General features: G+C 41.0%; 1 protein-coding gene across 1 annotated transcript in view; it reads right to left on the bottom strand.

The window, feature by feature from the left end:
* Nucleotides 1-12,865, bottom strand: part of LOC122543744 (deleted in malignant brain tumors 1 protein-like) — a 162,136-nt gene that overhangs the window by 98,222 nt on the left and 51,049 nt on the right. Inside the window, exons 13-18 of the mRNA XM_043682507.1 lie at nucleotides 11,530-11,844; nucleotides 10,644-10,958; nucleotides 5,604-5,636; nucleotides 4,146-4,460; nucleotides 3,290-3,598; nucleotides 318-641 (exon numbers count right to left, since the gene is read on the bottom strand). Coding sequence (XP_043538442.1) covers nucleotides 318-641; nucleotides 3,290-3,598; nucleotides 4,146-4,460; nucleotides 5,604-5,636; nucleotides 10,644-10,958; nucleotides 11,530-11,844 — 1,611 coding nt within the window. The remainder of the gene's footprint in view (nucleotides 1-317; nucleotides 642-3,289; nucleotides 3,599-4,145; nucleotides 4,461-5,603; nucleotides 5,637-10,643; nucleotides 10,959-11,529; nucleotides 11,845-12,865) is intronic.

Here is a 12,865-nt window from a genome sequence, read left to right as displayed (position 1 = left end):
GTGAAAGCTTCAGAATTTCGGAAAAAAGTGTGGATTTAAGACACATTAAGGTCGAAAAAACCACTGTCATACCACAGAACATCGTTGTGCCAAGTAAACATGGCACTTTGTTTAATAAAACGATGCAATGTGACGTTTAGAAAGATTGTCTTTTTATTTTTACATTTCGGAATGACCGCTGATGGTGTTCAAAGTAAGTGAATAATCTCGGCATGAAGTGTATTCTAAGTAACGGTGACGTGGAAACCAACATCAATTGTCCAAAAAACCCATCTGGACAATCATTTTCCTTCACGGAGGACATCTGCCAGACTTACCAGACACACCCGAGCAGATGACATTGGCGACATTTCCCTGGGAACAGTTGACCCTCTCCCCCTGTGAGATTGGACAGTCCCACAATCGTCTCGCGTTTCCACGGCAATTATACTTCTCCATCCACAGTGTTCCGGCTCCCCTCCCAAATCGATCATCTCTGGGGATCGACCTGACAGTCCCACATTGAAGGTGTTCACAGACCACTCTGGCGGTTCGTATGCCAAAGTAATCACCACACAGCGTTCCCCATTGCTCTCCATGCAGGACCTCCACTCGCCCAGAGCACCTGTTCTCCCCACCAACCAACCGGGGTCCATGGTTTCCTGTTTTAGAGCAAATACAAGTACAGGTGTTTGCAAATCACTGTTATGACAGGCACTGGTGCAAGATACAAACGAGAAAGTAAATAGTGCCTTATCCAGGAGGAGAAAGTGAGGACTGCAGTTGCTGGAGACCAGAGTTGAAAAATGTGATGCTGGAAAAACACAGCAGACCAGGCAGCATCCGAGGAGCAGGCGAATCGACGTTTCAGGCATAAGCCTTTCTTCAGGAAGAAGGGCTTATGCCCGAAACGTTGATTCTCCCGCTCCTCGGATGCTGCCTGGCCTGCTGTGTTTTTCCACCATCACATTTTTCAGCAGTGCCTTATCCATCAGAGTTCAGCAGACAGACATCACAGATACAATTTCTTCAAATTTGCGTTTGCTTCATGAAACTGCTGGAAAAATCAGAACGAAAGGGTTTTCCTAAAATAGTGATTATGATGTTTTATGGAGTATCCAAGATACTGTAAGCAATGAGAATGCACAGGCGCACTTGTAACAATCTCGGGTTAAGTTGCGTTTGTGCTGCATTTGTTCATGTATGCTCGCGACGGGAGATTGGCATTTAGTATGATTCAGTGAAGGTTAAGTCACCATAGCTCTAATTATCATGTGGCGACACTCTATTCAGAGAGAGCAGACGGAGAGTGATTTAACCTGATGGTCACCATTCGACAGGTGAGGGGCGAGCAGATTCAGACATTCATGGCAACCTCAGACTGTGGGGTTAATGCACCAATGCTATCGCATCTCAATCCAGCCATTCAGCCAACTGAGCTGAGAAATGCCCGTGAGGGATGCTGCAGCACAGTGTGAATAGGATGGCATAGGTATCAATATTTACTTTATGAAGAAAATTTAATAAAAAGTTGGCAACAAAGGAATTTATTAGCTTGAGACAAATGAGATATCTAAAATGTTGAAAGGCATTTTGTGGTAACAGATGCAGAGCATCCAGTTGACAAAACCCAGACCAGTCCATCAGATGCTGGATCTAATATGCAACTGCCCCAGAGTCGATAATTTATTGTCCAATCGAATCCACTGTCATCTTTTCTCAGCATGCAGATACGATGCTTTAAGCTTGTGTTCCCTTACGCCTCTTGTGTTACGTAATTTCGCTTCAAACAATTAAATTTATTCAAGAAAGGTAAGTAAATAAATTGTGAAAACTCGTCAAAAATCGAAAGAAAGAGGTCTTGGAAAATTACATGTTATTTTAAGGACATCAATAAAAAGCTGTGCATTTGTGTTTTTTTTAAACATGGGACATGGTCTTTCTCAACTCTGCATTTAAGATGCAAAGCAACATTTGAACAGTAGTTCACGATATTAGAGTTTGATGTGTTCAAACCATTAATTATTGGAGCTGCTAATTTTAGTGGGGAATGCAAAGGATAGCAGAACGGATAGACAAATAACAGATGGAACTTAATGCAAAGAAGTGTGAGGGGTTACAGTTTAGCAGTCGGGAAAATGACGTGAAACATACATTCAATTTTTCTCGATTGAGATTTTGAATACGCACACATAGGAAGAAAAGCCTCGTGCTTTAAAAGCTGAGCTGCTTGAAGTTTGTAAAATATTTTGCAGAGCAATGAGCAATGCAACTTAAACCTAAACTTGTAAGTAGTGTTAAATAGTGCAGAAGCAGAGACTTTATGGTGATTGCTGCCCAGTGATCGTTAGGCCAATAGAAAAGCATTGTGTAAAAGTATGTGTAACACGTAATTCACAAACTGTGCCATGGTCCTTAGGGAATTGAAGATGCACTACTTTTGAAGATGCAAGTATTTTCGACAAGGGTATATTTAACCAATTGTGGCTTTCGTTGAAATATGGTGGTGGCGCAGATAAACGTACACGAGAATATGATTTGCTTGAACAAGGCAGGTGAAGAAAAAGAAACTGATTGCATTAGCTGATCGTCGGAAGAATGGTGGGCAGAAATGTTAAATTCTCGAACAAGAGGTGTGGCATGCATTGGAATCATATTGATTCGGACAACTGAACACTATTTCAAAAAATACATTGATATTAAGCAAGATAAATTCAAAGCAACGTGCAATGTAATGCAACGAAAAGGATCGCATTCTGACTTAATGTTAGGTTCACAATACGATGGTGGAACAAATGACCATGACGACACATGTAAGACGACGAGGTATTGTGAACTGGAAATGCTTGCTGAAGCATTTGTTGGAAGGAGTGAAGTTTAATTGTTTGAAATAGTTTGTAAACTTTCTTCAATAGTATTGCTGGGTCCTCGAAGGCCAAAATTATGAATGGCTTCACATGAATTTAATTGTCCGATATTCACTTCAACAACCCTATGTTAACTTGTGCTTACCATTACGCTAATGATCTACTTTTAGACAATCTAGACAATTTAATATGTTGAGTGCAGACAGTTTACAAACATGTAGAAATTTCTTTTCCCATACAAGTGTATGCATTTCAAAACAGCTTAACGTCTGATAATTGCGTGGATATTTTACTTCATTGCACTTAATGCGTGACTACTTTGGAAATCGTCAGGATTAGTATAATTTGACACTTATACAGCAATTCCAGATAATCCAACGCCATCACTTTCACCAACATTACAATGAAATGTGTTATTTTTTCCACTAAGGGTCTGTGCTCACCGGAACATATCAGGGTGACGTTGTTGTGTCCACGGCAATCGTGGTGAGTTGTTGAAGAGCGAGGGCAATTCCCCAGTTGAGTCTCACTGCCTGTACATTCAAAGACCTTCGTACCCGTGAGCACAGAACTGGCTCCAGAATGAACAAAGCTTGAAACAGATACAGCCACTCCACAATGAAGCTGTGCACAGACCACGTTGGCATTTTCCAAACCCCAGTCAAGACCACACACTGTTCTCCAGGTGTCACCGAACTGTACCTCCAGTCTGCCAAAGCATTGGGAATTTTCAGGTACTAACATGACTTGCTCTGAAAAAAAATCACCGAATCATAACAAATTATTTGAAATTATTGCCTAATGAATATTCGGCTGATTGATGACAGATTCGTGTGTGAGACATTCCATCACTCTATATCGGTTTGGTGCCCTGTCGACATCATGTATGTTCACCCCCAGATTCCTTCCCCTCAGCTGATCCAAAGGAAAGCAACTTTCAGCCTACAGATAAACTTTACAAAGTGATACTGCCAGCCAACACCATGCTGAATCTCATTATACATTGGGTTGTAAATGCGACAGTTCCAGCGGTGCAGCTCTCTCAATATGGATTCAAGTGACATCACAATGGACACCTGTCCTGACCCTTCAAGGGACGGTAATTAGTAACAGTACTCACCTCTCCCATTACCTTCAAATATCCACACAATTTGCAATTTATACTGAATAAATTAGTGATGCGATTATAATGGGGTTAACAGTTATTCAACACTTGCAGTTCTGCTGTCATATCCCTTTCTTATTTCAGACAATGCCGCATTCTGATGCAACGACACAGAAACAAGAACAGATTTCTACCTGAACAAATGACACCAGCATCATTGGATTGTGAATTGAAGTAATGCTTCCATTCCCATGATGCGCAGTCCCGCAGAGAGCGCTCAGTCCCGCTGCACCAAATATTTCCAGTCACAATGGGTCCGGATCCTGGTCCAAAGTGAGACCCACGCGGGGCAGAGACCGCGGTTCCGCAGTCTAGCTCCCGACACACCACAGCAGCATCTCGCAAGTCCCAGTTACGATCATGCACAGACCCCCACAGACCATCGTAGTGAATCTCCACTCGACCAGAGCAAGGATTGCCCCCATTCTCAAGTCTCAGACTCAGCGCCTCTGCAAAGCACAGAAATAGCAATTAAGGTTTAAACATGAAAACTCCCAACCCAGTCTGGATTCACCGTTCACCATGCAATGACTGTGAGGGGGTGCAACAAATGCACTCTGTCATAAATACGTCAGAAGCCGAACTGTATTTCGTGAAAGGGGATGTGACGTTTTAATAACTGGTACTCAGTCACGATAGCAAGGGTCGGAGAAATGCTTCCACTGAAACATTTACTCTCAAAGGGCCAACGTGATAAAAATATTGATTATTCATTCATGGGATATTGGTGTCACTTCTGAGTCAGCATTTATTACGTGTCCCTAGTCACCTCCTTGAGAAGGTGGTGGGGGTGAGCTGCCCTCTCGAACCGCTGCTGTCCAGTTGCTGTAGGTAGTGGCACAATCTTATTATGGAGGGTGTTCTAGCATTCTAGCCAAGCAATATATCTCCAAGATAGGACGTTGTGTAGTTAAGCGGGAGACCCGCAAGTTGTGGTTATCCCAAGTACCTGCTACCCCTTGCCCTTCTAGATGGAAGTGGTCGGGTGCTTGGCACGTGCTGACTCTGGGGCGTTGGTGAACTTCCACAGGTCCTTTTGTAGATGGTGCAAACTGCTGCGAGTGAACATTGGAGGGAGAGGATGTCGTGTCAATCAAGTGGGGCTGCTTTTTTTTTCCAATTGATGTCGAGATGCTTGTATATTGTTGAAGATGCACCTATCCAGGCAAGTGTTCAGAAAATATATCAACTTCAGGAAAGTTAAGAGAGGCGAGCCAGAAATGGTCTGCTTTCCTTGGTGCTCAGCAATGACTGGCAAGGAAACAGCAAGAACTCGTCATGGGAACATCAGAAAATGAAACGGTAATTTCGCCTGTTACAGCCAGAAATATTGTGGGATTTGTGGTCATTTGAGACTGATGTGTCTGCTCAAAGTGAGTGATATGCTTTGAATGTGTTTCCAACAGCAGCATTGTGTTTGGAACTGAGCTTTGACACTCTTCCCCAATCATTGTCTCTGTATCTGAGAACAGGAGTGTGAGTGGGAGAATCCAGGATATCAAGACCTTTGGGAGTAATGCATCCCCCTTCGTATTGAACGGTTGGACCAGAATAATGGGATGCTATTCCATGTGATATTGAAATGCAATTACCTGTGCTACTGGTCTGAGTGTCGTCAAGTCTGCCTGAAACACAGGAATATAAATAAAGTATCAGGATGCAAGGCAACTCTTCGAAACAAACTTTAAAAAACAATAACGTGAGGCTAACAAATGTCATTAATTGGCGACATACATGATATCTGGAACTGTGAAATCATAATTTCAAGCAATACACATGAAACAGGAAATGTCATTTCTGCAGCAAACATATAAGGTCAAACATCTTCTGAAATGTAACTGAATAGATTGCACACAGGCAGAATCACTGCCAACCCGATGCATTGGGACGTTGGTGAGCCTATTTGTGATCCATGTGTTGGCTGCCGACTTACTCAAAATCGTTATGATCCCCATACAGAGCATTAATATTTCCGAGTGGCCAAAGCAAAGTGCCCCCATCAAAAAGTTTGCAGACGTTTAAGATTTTTACTCGAGCAACAAAACTGAAATAAACAACGACTCACAGTAACGGGTCAGCAAATAAATCCAGAATGTAAGGTTTTATTTTCCAAGTGATGCATTTAGCACCTTAAGGATTAGGTTTTATTTTGTTGCCTGCCTGAATAGCAGCAATAAGTGACAGTCATGAATAACGTCTAATAGGAATTTTTAATTTCCCCAAATCTAGGACATGTGGTTTTAACATGGATCATGAGAGAGAGTTCAATATGTAACTGACTACAAACAATTCCAGTGGTCAAAACAAAGCAAGAAGGTCATTCTGTCCAAGGATTCGATGCTACCTATTTTAACACACTGCTTAATTAATTCCATGCCCTTTCCTTTTTGCCCTCAAAAAGTCGCTCTGAGTAAGTATTACTCACGTTGAATTGCACTGGGGGCAGGATGGTGACGAACCCATAACGCACTTTGTAAAAATCCAAGGGTTTACCGAGCCTACTCTATTAATGCTGTTCATTGAAAATAACTTCGACTCCTATCACAAGTAAACGCAAGAATCGAAACATCTTTGAAATTTAAATTTAGTTAACCTTCTCCGATTGTGTGTCCTATTAGATATTATTCATGACTGACACTTATTGTTGCTATTTTGATGATTTTTGGCTATCTGCAAATTCTTTCCCATGCCAATGCTAAATATTCTATAAACCTCGAATTCCTTATTTTCAATCTCTGAACAACGTTATTTATGCTTTCAGGCATTTAACCAGCACAGGCCATCTGTCAGATGTGTTCACAGTTGGTAACTCAGTGCTAGATTTGATTTTCTCAGTTCCCATTGCACGTCGTCTCTAATAACCTACATTCATCGAAGTAACCAAATCATTTTTACCAGCTAAGATGTGTGAGCAACGTCACTTCAATTAGAGTCATAGAGTCATAGAGATGTACAGCACGGAAACAATTCTATGCTGAATAATCATTGTTTTTTTTTTCAGAATGTGGTTAGTCGCGGAAAATGAAGATCAAAAATCTGTAGCAATGCCTTGCCAGCTGGCGCATGGACTAGGATATTGTCATCCAAGAAAATTTCAGTATTTCCTATTTCTCAGCTTGTCCCTTTTCACTGCATTAAATCACACACTGGATCACCTGTTTTACAATATACTACTCAATTACTATGGTTGTGAGAATTTCAAACTATTATTTCGTACACTGTTGCATATATACCAAAATACTTAAAATTGCAGAGCTCTTTTGAGTTAGTAGAAACAAATATCGAAACGTGTTAAATATCTTTTGGGACTCCCTGCATAGTATTGCAAAAGATAAGCTGTTGACCTCAAAGTGATATATTAGACATTTGAGTTTCCTCACTAACTGCAGAGTTTTCGAATAGAATGAATACATGTCATTATTCAGTGCCATTATTTTGAACATAGTAACTGATTTCAGCACTGGTACAATCTGACACGACTGAGCTAATTATGTTTGCGTCTCCAAATTGGATATTATTATGGAATAATTCTTGTTGTTTCAGAACATGCATGAACGTTTGAACACTTTTTAAACTTTGCTACCTCACATGATTATTCTATTGCAACGTTGCACAGGACATAATTTTAAATTGGAATGAGCTGACAGTAGTGTAATCAGTAAGCTCTACTCTGAAATATTTTATCCTTATGCAGATTACTGCCGACGTCCTGCTGAATGAGTATAACTAACAATATGGCAAGGCCATTTCCAGTCTGCTTCAGCTAAACATGGGGACAGGAACTTTTTATTTAACTGTACCGTTTATTTAGGTTTAAAAATGTAACGTCAGTTTGAATGAAATTTCGTAATGCCATCAAATGTCAATCCTGACGGAGACTATAAAGAAACAAATTACTGACAGTGACAGAAATGCAGACCAGTTGTCAATTTTGAACGTGAATTAACTTTGAACACGAAATAAAACAAAGTAGATGTCAACTATTATATTCACGTTATGATATGTCTGATATTCGTTATTTTTTTAATAATAAAACAACCTGCGGAATGGATTTTGAAATCTACCCGAGTACTGGAATAATTTCAGTAATGAAGAATTCGAGTCACACTAAACGAGAACAATTTCACTTGAACATTGCTTCCTCAAAACGTTTCTCCCATTTGTCTTTCCTTGAATAACTACATTTATAAAAGAGCAAACGCATGTCAAGGAATCAGTTGTTCATAACATCGGTATGAAGTGAATATTGAAATGGCTCATGCAACTTCCAAGCTCATACTTCATGCACTTCTCCAACTGTCTAACAACAACAACTTCAACAACATAATGAATGAAGCAATTCACCATGACGTTATTTGTCATCTGATCCGAGAATGTTCTCATTACTGAATAAATAAATATTATATGGAACAAGTCAATTTGTCTACCTATTTCACAACTTAGAAAGATTGCAAAGTATTCTATGAAATAAATGACATAGAAAACAATCAGATCCAGAATAGTTTTACTTCTCTAACAGATCTGCTGGCCTCTCGTAGTGGATTATTCTCAGTTCCTTTTCTGTGAACTGAGAGGTCTATTTCTGGACTACTTGTGTCTCGTGAAAGATTAGACACGCTCAGCATTTTAATCATTTGCATAATTCCAACGAAACACTCCTGGTCACGAAGGTTCAAAAAGGAAAGTCAGAAACTTTTTTTTTCAACTGTTTTTCTTTCCATGACAAACTAGTCTTGCATCGGTCCTCACTCAGGTCTCCTTCGAAGTTTCAAATTCTCCTTCAAGGTTTCAAATTAAATAACCTCTAAGGATTTGACGATTTCTCTCTCTGCATTGTAACTATTGTCTACTACAACAATATAAACCCGTGCACAAAAGCATCAAAACAACTAAGTCACCAGACGAAAGGAAAAATGCTCTGAAGGCTGGAAGTCTGAAGTAAAGAGAACGATGAAGAAACCCAGGAGGCCCGAACAATGAATCAGATACTGTTTGAAATATGCAATTGTCCCCATGACAAGCTTCAATCTCCAAGCCAGCTTCTGTTTTTTTTTTCCTACATATGTGCTCCCTTCTACTTCATGTGTTTCCGTTTTATCCTTCAACCAATTAAATTTATTGGAGAAAGATAAGTAAATCAGTCCTGCAAAATCGCCAGAAAATCGGAAAACTAAACCTCTATAAAACTTATATGACAAACTAAGGATGTCGTTAACAAGCTGTGTATAAGTGATTTTTGCGTTGGGCATAGACTGCCCCAAATTTGTATTGAAATGCAAATTAGCACATGAAATCAGACATTGATGTGTTCAAATCATGGCGGCTGCAAATTTTAGTTGGGCATGCAAATGACAGCAGAAGGATAGACAAATGGTGGGTGGAACTTAAGGCAAAGAAAGATGGCAGGATACATTTTGGCAGCCTAGAAACTTACTTGGAAGATATACTTAAAGTTTTTTTTATTTCTTCAACATCTACGTTTTGAAAAAGTGTGTTCAGACAGAAGGACCAAGGGCTTCAAAAGTGGAAATGGTTGAAATTGATAGAGTGCCTGTCAGAGAAATCAGCAATGCAATATGAACTTAAAGTTGTCAATGGAATTATTCTTTGCAGAAACAGAGACGTTATGATGACTTTTATCGAGTTATCCGAGGCTGGTATAAAAGCATTGTGTACAATTATGTTCAACACGTTATTCACAAATTGTGTCATGGCCATTGAGGAGATGCAGATGAGTGAAACTCTAACAGAAATATGAAAAAAGTTTCTATTTTCGACAAGGTTGTATTGGACTAGATGTGTTTGGCTTTTAAGCAGTCGCACTGGCACAGACACAGTCATGCAAGAATGTGATTGGCTCCATCAAGGCAGGTGAAGAAAAATAATTGAGCCATAAACTGATCATCGGAAAAGTCAGGGGCATGAATAGTAAGGTGAGGGGAAGAAGTGTGCTTGCATTAGAATGACAATGAATGATTCAGTTGATGACACGGAGACTATTATAAAATACACCGTGATATTCAGTCAAGATAACTGGAAATTAATGTGAAAAGTGAGGGGACGAGATAGATCACCTTAAGACGCATGTTAGCTTCAGAATACAATGGTGGAACAAATAACATGATGATACATGTCAGACGATGACGCATTGTGAGCTGGAAATTCTTGCTGAAGAACTTGTGGGAGAGTGATGTTCAATAATTTCAAACAGTTTAGAAACGTTGTTCAAAATTATTTTTGGTGCATGAAAGGAAAAAGCAAAAGACCTCAATCTTGACATTAATTTAATTGTCCGATACTCACTTCAATGTGTATATATTAATTTGTGCTTACTATTATCAAAATGATTTCCCTTCAGACAATCCAGCCAACAACGTACGTTGAGTGCAGACTGTTAAACAGTTTGAAGAAATTTCTTTCCAATGCAAGTGCAAACATTTTGAAACATCTTAATTTCCAATAGTTGCGGGTATATTTTACCACGTTGTATTTAGCGCATGATCACACTGGAAATCAGAAGGATTGGTTTAGATTTGACACTGATTGACTAATTCAGGAAGCCCTGCGCCATCACTTCCACAAATATTAAAGCGAAAAGTAGCCCGTTTTTATTTCATTGACTCTGGACTCACCTGAACATATCAGGGTGACATTGTTGTGTGCACTGCAATCCTGGTGAATGGCTGTAGACCGAGGGCAATTCTCCAGATGAGTCTCATTTCCCGTACATTGAATGACCTCAGTAGCCATGAGCACATTACCGCCTCCCGAATAAGCAGAGCTTGACACAGACACGGCAACCCCACAATGAAGTTGCACACAGACCACATTGGCGTTTTTCAAATCCCAGTCAAGACCACACACTGTTTTCCAGGTGTCACCGAACTGGATCTCCAGTCTTCCAAAGCATTGTGAATTGCCAGGTACCAATCTGGGAAGGGTGTGGTCTGGAAAAAAATCACTGAATCAATACAAATTGCAACAACAATAATTACATTATGACTAATGAACATTCATCTGATTAATGACAGATTGTCACATTCGCTTATGAAACGTTCCATCATTCTATGCGGGTCTGGTACTCTGTCGACCTCGTTTATAGTCACCACCAGATACCGGAGCCTCAGCTGGTCTGATAGAGGGATAAAAACTTTCAGTCAGCGGATAATTGACGCAAAATGATTCTGCCGGCAAGCACAATATCGAATTCCATGATACGTTGGGATGTATACGTGATAGTTCCAGCGGTGCAGCTCTCTCAATGTGGCTTCAAATGACAACACAATGGACACCTGTTCCTGCTGCTTCACCGGAGTGCAAACAGCAACAGGTACTCATTTGTCACATTATCTTCAAATATTGAACTCGTTATAAAATTGTAATGGATAAATCAGTGGTACTGTTATAATGATGTTGTTAGTTGTTGAACAACTGTCGTTCTGTCGTCGTATTCTTTTCTGGATTCACATAGTGCCGGGTTGTGATACAACTACACAGAAACGGCAATCGTTTTTTTACCTGAACAGATGACACCAGCATCATTGGAGTGTGACCTGGAGTAGTGAGCCCATCTCACTGATTGACAGTCCCGCAGAGAGCGCTCGGTCCCATTGCACTCAACGTTCCGGGTCATAATGGGTCCGGATCCTTCTCCAAAGTAAGCCTGCCTTGGGGCAGAGACCGCACTCCCACAGTCCAGCTCCCGACAAACAACAGAGGCATCCAGAAGGTCCCATTCGGCATCATTCACAGTCCCCCACAACGAAAAGTAGTGAATCCCCACTCGACCAGCACAAGGACTGCCCCCATTCTCAAGTCTCAGCCTTACCGACTCTGCAAAATATAGGAATAGCAAGAAAACATAACAACCTATAAACATGAAAACTCTTATCACAGCTCACATCCCCCATTCACCACGCAATGGCTGTGAGGGGATGGCACACCTACACTCTGCAACAACATAACTCAGAATACGAACAGCATATGGTGAACGTGGAAGGGACGTTTAATTGGATGGTATTCACACAGATCGCGAGGGTCAGAGAAATGTTTCCAAAGAAACAAATATTCTAAACACGACATCGTGTTAATATTTTTATTATTCATTCATGGGACATGGAAGTCGTTTCCTGAGTCAGCACTTATCTCTGATCCGACTTCGTCTCCTTCAGTAGGTGGTGGTGAGCTACCTGCTTGAACCACTGCAGTCCATGTGCTGTCAGTAGAGTCACAATGCCCTCAGGGAGGGAAGAGATGGAAATGTGTTGCTGGAGAAGCGCAGCAGGTCAGGCAGCATCTAGGGAACAGGAGAATCGACGTTTCCCTAGGAACCTGAAGAAGGGCTAATGCCCGAAACGTCGATTCTCGTGTTCCCTAGATGCTGCCTGACCTGCTGCGCTTCTCCAGCAACACATTTCCATCTCTGATCTCCAGCATCTGCAGACCTCATTTTCTCCTCAGGGAGGGAATTCGAGAATTCTGAATCAGCCATATATCTCCAAGACTGGATGGCGGTTTTGGTTATCCCAGGTATGTGTTGTCCCTTGTCCTTTCAATGGAATTAGTCGACTGTTTAGCAGATGCTGACCAAGGAGCATTGGTGCATTTCAGCAGGGCCTCTTGTCGAAGGTTCACTCTGCTGCTGCTGAGCATCGGTGATGGATGGATTGGATATTTGTGGATTTGGTGCCAATTCAGCGAGGGCTAGTGTCAAGCTTCTTCTGTATTGTTGAAGCTGCAGCCATCCAGGCAAGCATTCAGAAAATATTTCAACTACAGGAAAGCCGAGAGGGGCGGGTCAGGAATGATCTGCTTTCCGTCGTGCTCAGCACTTACTGGTGAGAAAACTCCATGG

The sequence above is a fragment of the Chiloscyllium plagiosum genome, chromosome 44, assembly GCF_004010195.1.
Source record: "Chiloscyllium plagiosum isolate BGI_BamShark_2017 chromosome 44, ASM401019v2, whole genome shotgun sequence".
NCBI classification, from domain to species: domain Eukaryota; kingdom Metazoa; phylum Chordata; class Chondrichthyes; order Orectolobiformes; family Hemiscylliidae; genus Chiloscyllium; species Chiloscyllium plagiosum.
The sequence above is the reverse complement of the archived record's forward strand: the minus strand, read 5'-3'. Positions and strand labels throughout refer to the sequence as shown.